Source organism: Pocillopora damicornis, chromosome 11 (assembly GCF_964200805.1).
Source record: "Pocillopora damicornis chromosome 11, jaPocDami1.2, whole genome shotgun sequence".
Classification (NCBI taxonomy): Eukaryota; Metazoa; Cnidaria; class Anthozoa; order Scleractinia; family Pocilloporidae; genus Pocillopora; species Pocillopora damicornis.
Window position 1 is genome coordinate 15,189,488 of NC_142680.1, and position 19,019 is coordinate 15,208,506.

General features: G+C 40.5%; 3 protein-coding genes across 13 annotated transcripts in view; 1 reads left to right on the forward strand and 2 right to left on the reverse strand.

Annotated features, from left to right (window-relative positions):
• LOC113678475 (uncharacterized) overlaps window positions 1-7,311 on the forward strand; it is a 10,807-nt gene extending 3,496 nt beyond the window's left edge. For both annotated transcript variants that reach the window (XM_089187343.1, XM_089187345.1), the window contains exons 3-9: window positions 1,087-1,299; window positions 2,378-2,539; window positions 3,308-3,458; window positions 3,539-3,777; window positions 4,670-4,898; window positions 5,606-5,889; window positions 6,957-7,311. In XM_089187343.1, coding sequence (XP_089043469.1) covers window positions 1,087-1,299; window positions 2,378-2,539; window positions 3,308-3,458; window positions 3,539-3,777; window positions 4,670-4,898; window positions 5,606-5,889; window positions 6,957-7,085 — 1,407 coding nt within the window. In that variant the 3' untranslated portion in view covers window positions 7,086-7,311. The remainder of the gene's footprint in view (window positions 1-1,086; window positions 1,300-2,377; window positions 2,540-3,307; window positions 3,459-3,538; window positions 3,778-4,669; window positions 4,899-5,605; window positions 5,890-6,956) is intronic.
• LOC149037759 (uncharacterized) lies at window positions 41-1,077 on the reverse strand. The gene is made up of 3 exons (XM_089188352.1): window positions 981-1,077; window positions 439-832; window positions 41-341 (listed from the first exon to the last, which is right to left on the reverse strand). Exons 1-3 carry the CDS (start codon window positions 1,075-1,077, stop codon window positions 158-160), a joined length of 675 nt encoding a protein of 224 aa, XP_089044478.1. The 3' UTR covers window positions 41-157.
• Window positions 7,312-8,417: 1,106 nt separating the features above from the next.
• Window positions 8,418-19,019, reverse strand: part of LOC113674443 (receptor-type tyrosine-protein phosphatase S) — a 38,524-nt gene continuing 27,922 nt past the window's right edge. For 5 of the 10 annotated variants that reach the window (XM_089187335.1, XM_089187330.1, XM_089187327.1 and 2 more), the window contains 14 exons: window positions 18,429-18,505; window positions 17,963-17,999; window positions 17,104-17,201; window positions 16,669-16,788; window positions 16,035-16,198; window positions 15,633-15,768; window positions 15,088-15,237; window positions 14,459-14,549; window positions 14,099-14,175; window positions 12,991-13,125; window positions 12,663-12,791; window positions 11,482-11,633; window positions 10,756-10,891; window positions 8,418-9,950 (listed from right to left, as the gene is read on the reverse strand). In XM_089187335.1, coding sequence (XP_089043461.1) covers window positions 9,876-9,950; window positions 10,756-10,891; window positions 11,482-11,633; window positions 12,663-12,791; window positions 12,991-13,125; window positions 14,099-14,175; window positions 14,459-14,549; window positions 15,088-15,237; window positions 15,633-15,768; window positions 16,035-16,198; window positions 16,669-16,788; window positions 17,104-17,201; window positions 17,963-17,999; window positions 18,429-18,505 — 1,577 coding nt within the window. In that variant the 3' untranslated portion in view covers window positions 8,418-9,875. Of the gene's footprint in view, window positions 9,951-10,755; window positions 10,892-11,481; window positions 11,634-12,662; window positions 12,792-12,989; window positions 13,126-14,098; window positions 14,176-14,458; window positions 14,550-15,087; window positions 15,238-15,632; window positions 15,769-16,034; window positions 16,199-16,668; window positions 16,789-17,103; window positions 17,202-17,962; window positions 18,000-18,428; window positions 18,506-19,019 lie in introns of those variants that run through there. The other 5 variants (XM_089187333.1, XM_089187332.1, XM_089187331.1 and 2 more) reach the window with 3 other exon arrangements.

Below are 19,019 nucleotides of genomic sequence, written 5' to 3' on the forward strand. Positions count from 1 at the left end.
CCTTCCGTCCTTCCTTCCGTCCTTCCTTCCTTCCGTCCTTCCTTCCTTCCTTCTCTCCTTCTTCCCTTGCTTCCTTCCTTCCTTCTCTCCTTCCTCCCTCCCTTCCCTCCTTCCTTCCTTCCATCCTCCCTCCCTTTCTTCCCTCCTTCCTTCCTTCCTACCTTCCTCCCTTCCTTCCTTCCTCTTTTCCTTCCTCCCTTCCTTCCTTTCTTCTTCCTCCCGTCCTTCCATCTCTCCAACTCTTACTTCCTTCCTTCCTTCCTTCTTCCCTCCCTCCCTTCCTTCCTCCCTCCCTCCCTTCCTCCCTTCTTTCCTCCCTTCCTTCCTTCCTCCCTTCCTCCCTTCCTTCCACCCTTCCTTCCCTCCTTCCTTCTTCCCTTCCTTCCTCCCTCCCTTCCTTTCTTCTTCCTCCCGTCCTTCCCTCCCTCCAAATCTTACTTCTTTCCTTCCTTCCTTCTTCCCTCCCTCCCTTCCTTTCTCCCTCCCTTCCTCCCTCCCTCCCTTCTTTCCTCCTTCCCTTCCTCCATTCCTTCCTCCCTTCCTTCCTCCCTTCCTCCTTTCCTTCCTCCCTTCCTTCCCTCCTCCATTCCTTCCTCCCTTCCTTCCTCCCTTCCTTCCTCCCTTCCTTCTCCCTCCTTCCTTCCTCCATTCCTTCCTCCATTCCTTCCTCCCTTCCTTCCTCCATTCCTTCCTCCCTTCCTTCCTCCATTCCTTCCTCCATTCCTTCCTCCCTTCCTTCCTCCTTTCCTTCCTCCATTCCTTCCTCCATTCCTTCCTCCCTTCCTTCCTCCATTCCTTCCTCCCTTCCTTCTCCCTCCTTCCTTCCTTCCCTCTTTCCTTCCTCACTCATGTCCTTCCTCCCTTCCTTTATTCTGTTCTTCCCTCCTTCCTCCCTTCCTTCTTTCCATTGTTCCTTACTAATTTCCTTCCCTCCTACTTTTTTTTATCTCCTCCTTCGTTCTTTTTTTCCTTCTACTGACCTTTTGCATCACCTTCATATCTCCTTCCTTCTTTCCATAATTTTTCCTCACCCTGATTATTAAATATTCTGGCTCCTTTTTTTCGTATTTGAATCATGTCAACCAGGGAGAAGATAGCCCTGACCAACGGTCGTGGAAAAAGTTGACCTTCATACCAGAAGATTGCATGGCTAAAGTAATTGGGAAAAACCGCATGAATTTGAATAAAATAGAAGCAAAAACTGAGGCAACTTTGAAAGTCTTTGAGAGGAATAGCTTGTATATCAAGGGATCTCCTGAGAGTCAGAAGTTAGCTATTCGGGCAATAAAGGACACCGTGGTAAGTCTTTCTATGATATGAAGAGTACTTTGTGGGACTTTTTTTTAGGTGGATATCACTAAGGGATAGAATACCAATCTCCAGTGACTCCCAGAATATTGTTAAGACGCAAGCAATGAAACGAATCAGTAAATGAGCCGTCAATTAACTTGATTTTGCCTGTCTGTGCTTGCCCGTAAGCTCAATTCAAGGAAAAACGTCCATAATTTACCACCTCTAATGAAAACCAATTTCCCAATTCTCAATGAAAGCACAACTTGATCGCCTGCAGAATCTTCGTTCCCCTTATGGGCCTGATAAAAGGATTATAGTAACAGACTTCAGTGACCGGCGGATAAAACATATCTTTAACGGCAAAGACATCAGCGGCCATCATCAAAAATCCCACGCAAAACGAATCATTTTGAAATTACAGAGGTGTACACTTAACAATTATTCGCCTCAGGTTCAGTGAATATTGTTGAATAATCGTATTGTGGATTATTCAACAATGTTCTCTAAGCCTGGGGCAAACATTTGTTTTAGTTTAATTGTCCATTGCTTTCGAATTCAGTCGTGAATTCTGTAATTAAAGCATTGCCCATTTTTTGTGACAATTAAGGTGACTACTCGTATCAAGATAAGCAAGGAGTCTTAGCAGGTTTATTAAAATAAATTAGCAAAACCTTCGTATCTTTCTTTTTAAAAAAAATTTCCGCCTAACTCAGTTGCATCTTTTTTACTCATCGCAATTGAATTTTCTTCTATCGCGATTATCACTTCTAGGAGAAAGAGAGGCAGTTACTTTGAAATTTACCTTGCGCTTCCTCGCGCGAGGTGATTTTAGCCAGATCTGACGCAATCCTCGACCAATACGAGCGCGTGCATCCCAATAATCACTAGAGGCCCCAGTTGTTCGTAGCTCAGAGAACACTAACCACTGGATAAATCTCTATCCGGTGGATAGCGCAGTACGTTTTGTTAACACTTATCCGCTGGGTAGCGTTTTATCCGTTATCCAAGCGTTAAGAGTTATCCTAGCTTCGAACAACTGGAACGTTGCATACATATGCGATTATTATTTTTCTCCCCCATGAAGAAAACAAGCAAGAAAAAATTCGTCGCACGATTTGTCCATGTGGACACAGCACATTTGGAAGAAGACCATGAGTTTAAGCTCTCCATCGCGCAACCCTCACCAAACACTACGACGTGGCACAAGTGTTTCAAGCTAGAACTACAGGATGATCCTCTAAAAGAGGTATGTTGTTAAATTCAAATCTGAATTAACGAAAATACCTACCAACAAATTCTGTGAAAGCTAGTAATTTCATTTTTTCTGACATAATTCAACTTAATTTGTTATCATTTTTTCGGAACCCTCCTGTGAGTACTGGTAGAGGGATTCCACCACCGTTTCACCATGAAAAAAATGGTTAATAAAAAATGGTTGAGACACTCACGGAAACAGAACCAGTTGTACTGGTCCTTCCACTGGCGAGATTCGATCACTAATTATCCTTTCTAATTATCACACATTCTCTTAAATGTCCCTTGAGAAAATTTCTTGGTACATCGAGTCAATATTTCTTTGAGGGTAATCTAGGAGTTTTAATGATATTGCTAGCAGAAGTTACATATCAATCCATTCCGTCCGCCAAAAGCAAATTTAGCCAGCAAGCTTCGTCTCTAAGTTATTCAGCCACCTGTGGGTGAGTTTCCCTCTGAATTAAGGTCTTTAGAAGTAAAAGGAAAGCATTACGAGAGATTCAGCATAAATGTCCAGAACTGCAGTTGCTTCTTCGTCTTACATTGTAGCTATATACAGGTTTTAATACCAACGATGTAATAAAACCAAGTACCAACACGGAAGAGAAATTTAGAACGGAAAACACCAGGTCTATTTTGATTCCGAGACTTTTTCTCGTGCAAGAAACTGTGCGTGATGGTTCTTGTGTTCGTCTAGCTGCGAAAAATATTTTTTCAGGTCTTACCGGCTAAATCAACTAATGACTATATTATTTCAAAGGAAACACCCTCTGGTTTTGCGGACACGGAAAGCCTGAAAGAAAAGGTGCTGGGGATTTTGAAGCAAATTCACCAAGAAAAGGAGGAGGAGATGGTCATAGTAGATATTTGGTGCCATTTTGGTCACGCCTACCTAATCAAGGTTGATGAAGGTCAGTCCTGCAGATTTTATGAGCCTTTTGGTGAATTGGTGAGGTATCAGTTAGAGATTTTTGCATACTTCTTTCGGTAGATGAAGAGGATGACATTTTCACCCTGGGGGAAATCAAAGATAGAATTGAATCAACTGAAGACGATCGTTGGAAGACATTCTTCGCGGAAGTTGAGACAATCGAAGTTGAGCAGATTGAAGACTCTCTCAACGCAGAGAACAGACAGTCTACAACCCCCACAGTTCACAGCACAACTAGTGATGACATACGTTACGATCTCACCTTCTTCACTCCATCTGGTTTGGAAGTTCGAGTCAAGGTAATTTGAACATTTAGCAAATCATTTTTTCTGCCGGGGTGGGGCTACTGTCGCCTCTAAACTAAGGTCGCTAAACTAGGACAAGGTATCTGTGTCAAGCTAAAGATAAATAGATATCGAACCCAAGCTTATTCACGTCTCACCCAATCGTAGTGAAGTTACTCCATGTTATAGATCACCTCATTAAAAAAATTTGACCAATTATGAAGTGCAATCTTGAGGAAATTAAGTTCCGTTGTTCGGTATTCCACTAAGCATCGTTAATGAGGCCCATGACGCTAATGTAATTCTTATTGTGTTTTACTACCATTTCGTTTTCTTTAAATTAACCAATAAAAACGTTCGATTGAGAAAAATGTTAGTTTTCCATCCTAACTATCCTAACCCGAGTCACGTTTTTATTAACTCTCTTAAGGCTCCTGAAGGCGTGTTTCTACCTTACCAGGATATTATTAACGATCTGGCCTTCTATACTCTTTATCAAACCTATGGTGTCGGCTGATTTTGAGGTAGCTCTGTGAGCATCATGGTGTTCTATTAACCAGATTGTATCAAATACTGTACAGGGAGATAACACGACGAATCAAGGAATATTGTCTTGATTTGTGATCGTTATACCTTGAGCAGTTTTAAGTAATTTTTTGCAGGTGAACTCTGAGCTATCGAAATGGAGCTGGTTAAATTCTTAAAACTGCAGTAACAGACAAGCATGATTACACGTCTGGCAGAAGAGAGCCTTCTGTCGTTTTCTTTCGCGTCTGGTCAGTTAAAGAATATAAAAGTGTTGCTAAGCTGGTTCACCAAGATTTCACTTACAGACGGTGTAAATTAACCGGGGCTCGACCAACTTTATCTTTATAGATGTTAACATTATATATCCCTCTGTTATCAGGTATGGCTCATAGAAAAAGAACTCGGGACCGAAGGCGGGACCTTGGCGTTCCGTCGCAGCGCTCCACTTCCTGTCAGAAACTCCTTGACACAAATCTTACCTGACGAGCATAGTGGAGATGCATCGAACTCACCAATTTTCCACATCTGTGATACATTTCATCAGAGAATGAAACTCGACATTCTAATGCCGTCTGTAGGATTTGATTGCCGTTTGAAAATACGAACATGTGAGGAAACATTTCCATCAAACTTGAGATAAAAGACGTAAAATGATTTTACAACATTCTGCATGTTATTTACTTCTCCAGATATGACTTTGGAACATTAATGGTTATCTAATTGCTTACAACGTCTGGCATTTCCTTCCCATTCTGTCCACAAAAACAGAAGAATTTCAGGCTAAATAGGTTATTGGCACGCCAGACTAAGTTTGATAGCCACCTTTAGCCTGATTGGTGAAAGGGCGGGGCCTACAATTTGAATATAATTAACTTAAATAAGTGATATTTGACCAGTAAAAACTGAATGATGATATCCCACGTACCTTATGGAAATAACTTCCTCCTCAAAAAAATTACAATTTCCGAGAATAAGCAAATGTCTTTGTGAAAGTGGAGCTTGTGATTCCAATCTTTAAACACATAGCCATAACAATCTTCAACAATTCTTCATCAAAGACAGTTTTTAATGTTTCAACTTCCTCAAAATTGTAAAATCCCCAACTTTGGATAGCAAGTTGTTGCTATGGTGGCTAAAACGAATTCTGCAATGTTGAATTTAATTGAGTACACTTAGTGTGATTGGCTAATGTACCTGTCTGGTCACGATTTGAACCAAAGCAGTTGGTCCACCCATCACATAAGACGAAATGGTAAAGCCTATAATTTAATAATAAAAACGGACATAGCCTGAACTTACTTCTTTCCACTTTCAGTTCCAAAGTTTCCACAAACAACGACACCACAAGCAGAAGAAGAGCACAAAATTCTAGAAAACTACCTCATGGAGATGAGGATTGAAGATGGTCAGCTGAAGTTTCCACCAATTTCCGAGCTACCAGATGGGTTTGACTTGTTTTTTCAGCGCCGCAGCCTTCGAAAGACATATCAGTATGAAGATGACGGAGACATGTTCACTCTGACTGTTTGCAAAGACCAGTCAAAAGAAGTGAATGCCGACCAGACTGATGCGTACAGTTTTAATGAATCAGAAGCGAAGGTATTACTAGTCATACAGAAACAATTTAGCACTTATATGCATTTCCCTGATTCAAATCCGTCCTCACCATTAGGTGTAATTCTTCACGAATATCATTTTTTCTTCGTTCGCTCACAGGTGGCTCAGTAAGCAATGTGAGCGTATGTTTGTTTTTTTGTCCCACGGTAAACGAAACCTGATATATGAAGTTGAAGTTGCATAACTATGGTTTAGATACGTTAAACTTGACTATTTTTTGGAGCTTATGGACATACATTTGTAGGATTGAACATATTTTATACAAGTTTGCATAGGAAAGCAGCGGATTCGGGCCTAGAGGCAGATGTTTTAGTTTTGTTCCTAAGACTAACTTAAGTCATTACCATGTTGCGTTGCCTGTTTTCCTCTCGCTATAAATGCCTTAGATATTAAGTGTCTACCAAACAAACTAGCTTTCCCTTCGCTCACTGAATCGTCGATGCGTCACTTACTTGCATCATACGTCGTTATATCACATCACATTACATCACATTCCCATCACATCACATCATTTCACGTCACGCCAGATCACATCACACACGTCACACATTACATTGGCATTCATATTCACATTCACATCATATTCACATCACGTTACATTCAGACCACATCGCATTCACATCAAATCACATTACATTACGTTCACATAACATTAACATCACATCTCTCAAAGTGAACAGCTCGGTGACGTGTCTTTGTTAATTACTATGCAAGATACAGGCAATAAGCGAAAAAGGTCGCATTTATTTAATAGTAATGTCAACTCATTTGGAAAAGTTGAGTAAGATTCGGTACTAACTAGAAGTAAAATTTTGGTAACAAGAAGTGAATGGTCAGATTAACGTTGTTGAAAAATATTTGGATGAAAGGACTCACAATTCGTCTGAAGCTTGACCATGAGGTATCGTGGAGTTACAATCAGTAATTATTTCAGTGCTTAAATGGATCAGTTGATGTGGGTATTGCTACAGCATTTGTATACTGTTTTTAATTCATTTGCATTACTAATACATTTTGTTTCTTTGATGTCCTTTGTTAATCCCGAAAAGCCGGATGTTCATCTCCACTGTGAAGAATGGGACCAATTACTAAATGAGGGAAACTGGGAACCGGAGCAGATTACTGCCAAGCTTCCTAAATTTTTACAGTTTCTACGGAAAGTTCAGGGAAACCTGTAATAGCAAGTGATGAGTGATTCCAGCGAATAGCGAGCCTCCAAGAACCTCCCTCCCTAAGATACGTCACAGCAAGATGCGTCTGTTTGTTACGTAACCTGTTTGTCGTGTGACTAAATGAGGAATGTTGATCACCCACTTAGGGTAGGGTGTGGTCACGTGTCTGTTTTCGAAGATTATGATTTTGTTTTTAGTGCAAACCTACGATCAATAAACGCGTTGTGCTATATTTGTCGAAATAAACTTTTTTCCTTCTAATACTGTTACATCTAGGGAAAAGTATGCTTTGTGAAAAAGACCATGAAATCTTCTGCCTCATCGCCTTTTAAACCTTGGCTGGCGAGGCAACCAGTCTCCAGCGTCTCTCGCTTTAGAGATTCAGAAATGCTTCTAGAAGGGCGAGTGCTGTAGGGCGTTTTGGATCTCTAAAGTACAAGCAGAGAGATCAGTATAGTTGGATGTAAGAAATGACCACGAAGTGTTCTTTACAGACTAAAGAAGAAGTTCATGACACTTGATTATGTTATCTTTTGGGTGGGAGATTTCCTAGAATAAGCGCCAGTGCCATTATTGAGGATAAAACGAACATTCCACGAGTGGCTTTTCCTGTCCACTGTTTTCAGGTCAAATTGGAATTTAGAATATTGGTTTTTGTGGAGCGAGGAAAACCCGAGGACACGGGCGAAATCCCTCGGAGCAAGGACGACTGAGAACCAACAACAAACTGAAGCCACGTCTAACATGGGCCAGGTCCAGGAATTTAACTCTCACCACTGCGCCATCCCTGCTCTGCTAATCTGAAAACTCGGCTAAAGAAAGGGGAACTTTTTGGAAGAAGGGCGCTTAATTGAGGGGTGTACTTATTCATTACCAAATGTGTTCTTCAAACGCATCTCAATGACTTTATTATCTAAGATTGTTTGGTCCTCGAAGGCCAGAGAAGGTCTAGTTGTTCCTGAGAAGTTAACAGCGTATACCAAGAGCGCGGCAATTTGACAAATAATTAAAAGAAAAGCAAGCACATGGAAATAGAAAAACCAGGAATTGACTTAACTAAAATGAAACAATTCTCCTGTATTGATTCAAGTTGTAGGCGCATACTGCTGATTTTCGGTAACTTGGCATGCGCGGAAAGCTAAACAACGAGCGGAATGCGGGGTATCAAACGAGGGCGCTCAAAGTGGATGAATAATGCTTTTTCGTGAGCGATCTTGATTGATAGGTTCTGCACGAACCTTGTTGTTGGTAAACAAAATAACAACCGAAAAAGTCCAGTTGATTTACCGTTGCAGAATTCGCACTCTAAGCTACAGCACGTACAACTGATACAATCAATGATTTCGAAGCATATTTATTCGATTTTGTTCTCTTTATGGTGACGAACAAAAGTTATCAGACTTACCAAACTTGGGCACCACTTGCTAAATTACTAAAATGCTTCTGTAATCGAGAACCGAAGTGGTAAAAATATTTGAAGGTTTTAGACTCAGTCATATTTTGCAGAGTGGGAATTTGGACCTTGAAAATTAATCTTGAATCTATTTCTATATTAATTTGAGGACAAAAGTCATACCACTTGCTACCGAATGGCACCAAAGCCGGAGGCAGGGTGTTGTCTTAGTAATTAACATGTTATGCTGAAAAGGACGTTAAGATTACGTTTTCCCCTGATGCTATGCGCTTTCCTCTAAACCTTCCTAATGACTGGAAACGAGTCTGAAGCACAGAATACTACCATGAAAACTTCCCAAGACTCAAATATGGAGCGATGCATATTCAATGGCTCCGAATTTGTTTAATGAAAAATAATTCGTGAGAGAAATTGCGAAAAAACTACGGCTCTCCATCCGAGTCATAGGTTTGAAGTTTCTACATGCTGCAAAAATACCTTATGCACTGGTATGTGTTACAAATTCTGTCTACAAAGGTATTCTACACTTCCTTGTGTCGTTTGCATCTTATAAATTTGACGACTGTTGAAAAAAGTTCTTGCTACAAAAGAAATAACTCCTATAAAAATACCTTTTTGTTCTCTTCGACTGAAAGCCTTTATACAATTGGATGAATAAAATAAGTAATAGCATCAAAAATGAAAAGATTTTCGCGCATGCCTTCTTTGAAGCTATACAAAATATTACATTAAAAATAGCACTACACAAAAATATCCCTTGACTTCCTGTCAGAACATTCCAACAATTATCACGGAGAAACTTTTTCTATCGGGACATCCCGAGCGCTTGTAAAGGGATGAAACCCTAATGAAACCGTGGAAAAGTCAAGTGAGGTCCAGTTGTAATTACAGAGATTCTAGAATTATGCGTCTGAGCAATTTAGCACTAATTTTAAAATATCTTAACTATTACATCACTTTTCCAAGAAAATACCCATGAGAATTAAACATTATTGCAGAAACAAAATTAATACCGTGATCGAAACAATCGTTCCTTTCCTTTTAAGTGCACTTGGGAAGCACATTTTAACTTCAAAGAACCACTACCAACAACTCATGAACTTCACTTCGATATGGCACGAAGTTCTCTTTCCGTGCAGGGTTTTTTTTGGTGGTATGTCATTCATCGAGAATAAAAGATCACTGTATCCATTTCTTGAGTTGTCTGTTCTCTCTATCCGATGAGAAATGGTGCTGACTTCTCCAACAAAGAGGGCATTGAATCTTTTTCATAAATAATGTTAAAGGGCTCTACCAGCTCTCTGAGACAAGAGGCCTCACGTAATGTGCAACACTTTGTATAGCACTTGTCTTGTTTGTGAAGATATTCCAGTATTTTTGCATCACTTGAAGTTCGCATAATCGCTGAAGGAGTCCACAAACAATCTTACCATTTCGTAACAGAACTTGTACTGCTCCTGTAATGGAAAAGACAGTCAAAGATTAGCAAGATGCCGATATGACAAGAATAATAAAGTGTATCCACAGAAATCAATTACCTAATGATTATGCATCCAAAAACTTTAATTTAGTAGTTCCACCTGGCATAAATTGTAAAAAACTGTGTCGAGGATCGACGGCGCTGGGTAACAGCAACATGCTTTTCAAGGTTCCACAAGGAGCAAGGGGAAATGGGTCGCAAAAGAGCAAGGAGCAAATTGAACTTAAATAACCTAGAGAAAGTAATTGTTGGCTAGAGACGAGAATGGAGAGAGGGGCAAGGGTCTGAAAGAGGTATTATACACCTTACGCCCTTTTGCTCATCAATAATCCCACCCCACTCTGCTCATCAGTAATCATCTTAGGCTTTAACTGATCATTTTCATGCAAAAAATTATCTTTTTTATCGCATCTTAAAGCATCTTTACAAGCGGCTCTGTCGTGTGCATCTTGCAAATATTTTGAACAAATTCTTCAAATTTGTTTTTTACAATCCCTCTTGACCTTCTTCATTTAAAAGCGTCCTTATTCCTAAACTGCTGATCGTTATGTCTTAAATATTTGCTTTCTTGCCATTATTTCATTTAATCGTTTCCTTCAATTTATCACTTCTTTTCTAAAGCGAAAAAAAGGAACGTGACACATCGTGGCATGGATTCGTACAAGAAAAAGAAGATTACGGTCGTAAACTTCGTTTCAGCCGTTATTATATTCCCCCTCAGAGTCACAAGACGTTTAAGATGCTTATTGGAATAAAGAGTAACATCATTTCATTTTCCTTACCGCTGTCTGTACCATTAGAGGTCTCTGAGTACGCAAGCGCCGTACGGTCTGAAACATGTCTACTGAGCCATCAAGTTTGACCCGCTCCAGCGCTATATTAATAGCGCAGAAGGTGCCAGTACGACCACTTCCATCACTAGAAGAGAGGGAACCAGAGATGAAATTCGTTTCCTTCGCTTATTATGGAATAATAACCAAATTATAAAATATTTCCGTACTAGACAACGTTCAATGGGCCACGTGTTTATGTTTCATGAAAATATTAAGTTGAAACTATCAAAACTGCCATTCGCAATTCAATTTAAGCCAGTGAGCAAAATCTTAGTTCGCTGCTCGAAATATTCAAATTTGCAAAGTTTAGAACTAGTACACTGACAACAAAATAAATGAGCCTGTTGACGCCATAAGCAACGTGGGACTGCGCATTTTCCAGCGGATGATTTTTAAATTCAACATAGATGTGGACCTAAAAATTGCACGAACTCATCTTATTTTGCAGATGGAACATTTGAAGAAATTGGTGTCAATCCAGAGAATGGTAAAAATTACCAGATTTGATGGGATCAATGTCAGTATTAGAAGAACTACACACCTACCCCTCCCCTAACCCGAAAACAGTCAACTCATAACAAGTTAGGATTAATGTTGGGTTAAGGGAGGGGTAGGTGCGCAGTTGCTCAGTTACTGACATTGACCCGTCTCATGTGATACTTTCAAAGGGTTTACCTGCAGTGGACGACTATTGGTCCATTGCCTGTCTGCTGCTGCACCCTTGTGATACATTTCATCATGTCAAGAAGCCCGACACCATTAAGAGGAATTGAGCGCTCTGCCCAGTCCGTGAAATGAAAATGATAAAGGGTGCGCTCTTCACCGCTCTACAAGAGAAAGCATTGAATCCCGATTATTACCCTGCAGGGAAGGTGCCTTTTAAGGCAATTTAATGTTGCAAGCTCGCGATCGGCTATTCGACCGGTCATGTTTGATTTAAAGCTTGAGTGGACGGTAAGGGTAAGGGGGGCGGAGAAAGGGGTGAATTTCTATTAACCCAGCCCCCACCCCTCTCCTTCCTTTTGACCGTCTTTCACCCCCCTTGATCCAAATTTCTTTCTCTTCCCAGCCTTCCGCTTCTGTAAAATTCAAAAATGGCCGCTATTACTTTCACCAAGAAAATTCCGAGCCCTCGCTCGCCACAATTACGCCAGCTCTGCAAGCTACGATGTTATCGAATACGATGTTTAAAGCTATCGTGAGCGTGTTTCAATTAGTGTCGTGCGACCAAAACCAAAGTAATAATGACAGACAGTCGGAAAAAAGTGGACTATCATGAGGCACCGTTAAGAACTCATGAAGAAAAGCTGGCTTGATCGCTGGCGCGCGGAACTTGTTATCCAAGGGTCCTTTTTCGAGCCTTAAGCCTTTAACCCCTAAGAGTGACCAGCTTCTAATTTCTCCTCACAATATCACCCCTGAATCAAACATTAAGGTCATGAGAATCAAGGAAGTGATCACCAACTCATAAAGCTCTTGATCTTTAAACAAATTCTCCTTGTCAGCGCTTCAGGAAACGTATAGAGGCAGTAAGGAGGATATAAACACTGATGTTAGGGTGTAAAGGGTTAACCCCGGCGGTGAGTTATACGTCGCTTATATGCTACGTTCTCTACTGAGACAACTCTGTTCTGGAGACACTTTTTCCAGTCCTCGGGAAACAGCGGCTGATGGTATCAACCGCTGTTTCCTGTATGGAGGTTTCATTACTGGTCAATTCACTGGAACAGTAACGGCAAAGGTTCTTCAAACCATAGACATCAAGTTACGCACAATACAGCAAACACGCCCATATATTTTCCCTTAGTTTTCTTTCCATCGTAACGAGCGCAAAAAAAAAATGTTTATTTTTTCACCTTTGTGTTCGTAATTTTCAGTTGTCTTCTACAGAAACCATTTCTCAGATCTTCCGCTTCAATCTCGATCATCAACAAACCATAAACAATGAACTCCTCTTTGTGAGGCAAATAAGATGCACAGATTCCCTGAAAACGACAAATGAATGCAGCAAATCAGGTAAATCAGGCAAACAAACAAACAAACACACAAACACACAGACAACTGAAAATTAAAGAGAAATCTGCTCTAAAGCCAAGTAGCCCGCCAACAAAAAATAAAGGAAACGTTGAGTAGAAATTGTACCCAATTAGATATTAGACTTAAAACAAAAATCAACTCCCAAACCTCTTCTCTCTCGTTCTGTGTGCATAACATGACAATGCAATTCGCTTCATATTCCCAGGTCATTCGCCAGAAATCAACGACCGTAGTATCCAACGGGGCCTGGGTGGCAATGAATGCCTCGCGCTGCTGGAAACTCTAAAACAGATAGAAAAAAAAAACAACGAAGACGGTGTGGTTGGAATGAAAAAAACACACAACTGCCGAAAAAATTTATGGGCACTTGTAGTACAAACCGAAACCCGAAAGCTAAGCGTGAGTTCTTCCTAGCTCTCTGCTTTTCAAACCAGTCAAGAGAATTCGGTGTTGTACCAAGATAACCCTCTGATTCTGATCATATCTGTAATCGCGAAACTTATTGTCAAACCGTCTCCTGTGTGTATTGTGTTTACGTGTTAATTACCAGTGAGTGTTTGTATGTTTCATTAGTTGTATTGCGTACTTGTGGTTGGTGTTTGTATCGTTGCGTGATGTACGTAATTAAGTCGAGTAATTTGTCGCGTTTTGAGTAAAAATTTAGTCCTGTGGACCAATGTTCATGTCCACTTTGTGAAAAGCAGCGTCGTCGTTTTCGTTTTTCTCCTGTAAAGCGATGCACCGTTAAGGTATATATTTTGCCGTATTGTGAGTTTATTTGTAAGTTTTCGTTCTCTAATATGTACTTTCCTACTCACGTTTAATACCGTAAGTGTGTGGATGTTTTTAAAATAAATGATGAACACAATTACACGTAACTTCGGTTCCAATAACTTTAATCTCATTTTCTTCTCGTCCTTATTTTCTCTCTTTCTTTTCTTTTGCCTTCGATGCATCATATTTAGTAGTTAAAACATGACCCGCCTGGATACGTTTAACCCTTTGACTCCTAAGAATGATTAGCATCTAATTTCTCCCCACAATCTCACCCCTAAAGCAGACATTAAGGTCACGAGAATAAAGAAAATGATCAGTAACTTGGGAAGCTGTCGTTCATCTCACCTTAAGAAATGTGTGGAGGAAACAGTGTGGAGAATATACATACTGATGTTGGGGTGTAAAGGTCTCACTACCTGCTAGTCTATGCTTTTGATATAATTATTAACAATTATTATTTGAATAATGATGTACTCACGTCTACAAAACTTGCGTTTATGTAATCAGACCCCACCATACCCGTGAAAGGCCACAGTTTTACTCTTGATCGATCAACTGGAGAGAAAATAGAATAATATAAAGGTAATTTATATTACGTTTAAGGCAATCTATTTTATTCTCAATTTTTAAAGAAATAAATTGTATTGGACTTCTGGTACAGAAATAAAGCAAAGAAATGATCCGCGCAGGTGGAATGAGCTTTAAGCAATTGCAAAACAAAAACCTGAAAAAATTCAGGCTTCGACGAAATTCGAATCCGTGCCTCTCAATAAATCTCCTGGGCGAGTGCCTTTAATTTCTTTATAAATAAGACTCCCTATAAATTATTTCAACTTACATGGGAGTATGGCAAATCTGTTCTTGGATTTATTTTCAGGCTGAGAGGCGCTGATGAATGAATCGTAATCTGAGTCACCCAGGCCAAGGTTCTGCATGATAACATCAATCAATGAGTACATATTAGTAAAACATTGCTACTACTATTAATAAAATACTGCAAGCGAAAACTCTTCTTCACAAAGCGCCTTCGAAACGGCACAAACCAGGAAAAGGAATAAAAGCACTTTCAATTCCTTAGCTATTGTTTGCTTAGTATGCCTATGTATATCCGTAGAAAACTATTAAGATAAAGCCTTGAGCTTCTTTCATCCCTTATTAAAGAAGTTTAAGTTTCCAAAATGACATCGGCTTACACCCTTACGAAATTGATGAAAGATCGCCTAACCCTTTAACCACTAAGTGTCACAAGAATCAAAATTCTCGCGGCAGATTACTGCTGAATCAAACATTATGATCAGAAGGAGCTGTGTTGTCTCCTGAACGGTGAAACATCAAAACCTCACAAAAACACACTTTTGAGAAGTCTAGTACTTTCTAAGAATTGTTCACACCTCACTGCATCCCCAAATCGGTCGGAAGACCCTCTCAAAACTCCACGAAATCTACTGGTTTAAAGAAGTTTAATACCTTGAATTCCACCACCAGAAGCGAATCTCCACTGTCTGGATCAATGGTGTTAAGAACACGCAAGTTCTCTGGTAGGTCACGCACAGCAAATTCTGTACTGCCACATGTGACATACTCCACCAGAGCGTCATGGATAAATACGTACTGGGCCTGTCGTAGAAAGATTAAACAAATGAATAAATAAATAAATAAAACCGTCCACGTCATTATATCATAAGTCCTTCCAAAGGAACCAGTCATTATTTATCGCACGGGGAGGGGGGCCTGAGGACCTTTCTATTGAGAGTGAGGGGGAGGGGGGATCACATCGTTTTCAATGGAAACGGACGGTGATCAGTCATTATTCATGGGGGGGGGGGGGGTGGGGGTTCTCATGGTTTTAAGGAGAGACAAGGGGATCAGTCAATATTTATCGAGGGGGGTCTGAGAGTCTTTTTTTCTAGAGCCTAAGGGCATTAAGTATATTTTAGGTGACACAACTAAATTCCTCCGATCCCTTACCCCCCCCCCCTTCCCCCCACGCCCCGCGTTAAATTATGCCATACCTCTGTCTGCACCATGGCGCTTCTCTGTTGACGGATATGACAGACAAAACCATAGATGTCTACCACCCCCTCAGCATCTATTTGGTCCAACATGGCGTCAAGTACAATGTATGTCCCGGTGCGTCCTACACCAGCACTGCAAAATAAATGGTAAAGGCCAATAAATATCTTTTATCATAACAACAGTGTCTCTACGAAGAGGAAGAAGGATACAAAAACTTCTAATACATAATATAAAACAGGTTAAACGCAAATTTAAAAAAAAATTTCCTCTTCGTCTATTTTTCAAGGGAACTTTGCCCGTCTACCTCGCCGCAATGTTTCGACTCATTTCTGTGGCTGTCGTTAGAGCGTAACGGACGACAGCTGCGAAAAATTATTTCCAATGTCCCATCTCATTACCTGCAGTGGGTCAAAATGGGCCCAGAATCCTCTGGCACAGACGCACGGACCTTCTTCAGGAAAGCAAGCAAGGAGGTTGCGTGGGTAGGGACCCCCTGATCAGGCCAAGCTGTGAAGTGATACTGTATCACCTCACGGGCGCGATACTCGGCTGTGTCTGAGGTCTAGGAAAGATAACAAGGAAAGTCAGCATTAGAACTTATATGCACCTTAGTCAACTTGCAGTTTCCCTGTATTATCCTATGTAGCTGGGTAGATATCTTGTAATTTTTTTACACACGTACTTCAAACGAGCTCACAGATCTCAGACTGCAACTGTCCAAGAAATCATTGAATCACAAACGGATTGACAGAACGACTGACTGACTGACTCACCGCTGACTGACTGTTTCAGTCACCAATTTATTGTCTGACTAACTGACTGGCTAACTCATAGAGTGACTGACTGACTGGCTCACTAGCTGATTGAGAGACTGACCGACTGACTCACCGACTAACTGTCTGGCTGACCTCCTCAGAGACTGACTCACTGGCTGGCTGACTCAACTGACTAAATCGTTCACGGACTCATATAGGCTCACTAACCATGTCACTGAAAGCAACGTAGGTACAAAATAATCCAAAACAAACTCACCATCTGAACAGAAAACTTTCTAATCACATAGTCAGCAAGTTCTTCTTCATCACCCGGAGAAACCAGGACAGGACCGTACATTTCTGGACTGGCGCTCGGCCAATACTTCAGACACTTGATCTAAAGACAAACATTCTTGATTTAAAATTCTACTTGCATTCTGAATGGTTCTTTCTACGTATGACCTATGTATTTTTCGGGATTGCCTTGGTGGCAGTAGGAGTTTAGTATCCCAAAGTCACAATCACAGGTTTTCTTGCTATAAACAAAACCGTTTTTTGTTCTCTCATACCTTTTCTTAGGAAAAACCACTCCCTCTAAAGCGACAAGCATCACTGCACTGACTTGCAGTGTCAATCAAAACTCAACTACGTTCGGGTCCAGTCTCCGACATATTATCGAAATGATGTTCAGTGTAAATGTAGTTTAACCCACCCGTCCTCCTTCCACCATGTTTGTAACCATGACAATGATACAAACGCCTTGGTCCCAGACTGTTCGCCAGAAGTCTCCAAATGTGCTAGCAACAGGACCTGAAATGTATGTATAAGACGTTATTAGAAATTGCCAGCGCGGAGCGGAATGGAAAAGAGGGGGGGGGGGTTGGTTAGAGAATTGTCTCGTACCCCAATATGTGGCACTATGGTCAAGAGCTGTTGTCGAGTCCTGAGGTCAAACCTCAAGTGAAAGGAAAAATAAAGGCCTCGTTGACGCCTCCATAATATACGTCCGTCTCTGATAGCTTTTGATTTTTTTCAAACGAGCAAAACTGGGTAGGGGATCATTTTGTTGGCGTCCAGCCTCTTCTCGTCCTTATTTTCTCTCTTTCTTTTCTTTTGCCTTCGATGCATCATATTTAGTAGTTAAAACATGACCCGCCTGGATAAGTTTAACCCTTTGACTCCTAAGAATGATTAGCATCTAATTTCTCCCCACAATCTCAGCCCTAAAGCAGACATTAAGGTCACGAGAATAAAGAAAATGATCAGTAACTTGGGAAGCTGTCGTTCATCTCACCTTAAGAAATGTGTGGAGGAAACAGTGTGGAGAACATACATACTGATGTTGGGGTGTAAAGGTTTCACTACCTGCTAGTCTATGCTTTTGATATAATTATTAACAATTATTATTGCTTAATAATTGGTAGCGTCCGAGAATCCATGACAAAAACCCAACTGCTCAAGCAAATATTATGAGTGAACGTTCAGCATCATTGATGGCAATTGAGTGGGACATTCCCATGGCAAAGATAGGTTGTTCCATTGAAGCAGAAAGAACACAAAGAAACTCAAACCTTGTGTAGCAATGAACTTGCAGTGATGATTGTAACCCTAAAAATAAAAAATAAACAAATAGTAGTCAATAAGGAACTTATCAGGTAGTCCAGTTAACAATGCCAGGCCGGGAGAGACCTGAGTGCAACTCATGGGAGATACTTCACAACCTGATTTTTGCAACTGTGCACAACTGTTGTCGTTGCTATAACTGCTTCAAACCTCACACCTTAGTCCAACGCTTATAACACCCAAATATCAGTTTGAATATTCACCATGCTGTGCACGACATAATTCCTATCGAACTGACAGAGAGAATAAGTAATAATCAAGAGCTTCTGTAGTTGGCAATCATTTCCTTAATTCTCATGGCCTGGAGGTTTGATTTGGCAATAATCTCGAGAGGAAAAACTAGATACCGATCATTGTAAAGGAATAAAGGTTTAAACATATCGTTACTGTTGTTATTTTTGTTGTTGTACTTACATCAATGAAGTTGGCATTGATATAATCACTTCCTGGATAACCATCCAACTCCACTAATTGCACCCTCGTGTGGTCATCTGCAAATAAGTCAAAGAGCAACACAATTGTGACGGTTGGCCTGACGTGAAACTTTATCAAAAAGTCTAATGCCCGACAAATATACACTCTTTCAGATAGCTACCAATTATTTACCGAAGTGGAGGTTAAGCGGCGAGGTAAATATCCACCACTTTCACTCAACACCGAGGTGAATAATTGTTTTATTATATACCACACAGCAACCAAAAATATAGTTTCTCTATTTCAATACACCAAAAATGTCAGAAATTAAATTTTTGACGCGCGATTTTGTCTCTTCGGCTGCCCGGGAGGTGAATAGTACTTCCTAAGCGCTTTCGAACTAGCCAATCAGCGTGGGCGAAAAGCATTATTCACCTGTGTGGTATATTCTAATGCGTATCATACGTAGTGCCTGCCACGTTTCATTTTGTTCCTGTAACAAAAGGAAAGGGGAAATTACCTTAATTTTTAACGGAAATAAATAATTGTATGACCAAAGAAATAGTCAAAAGGAAATACCTGAGTAACTGA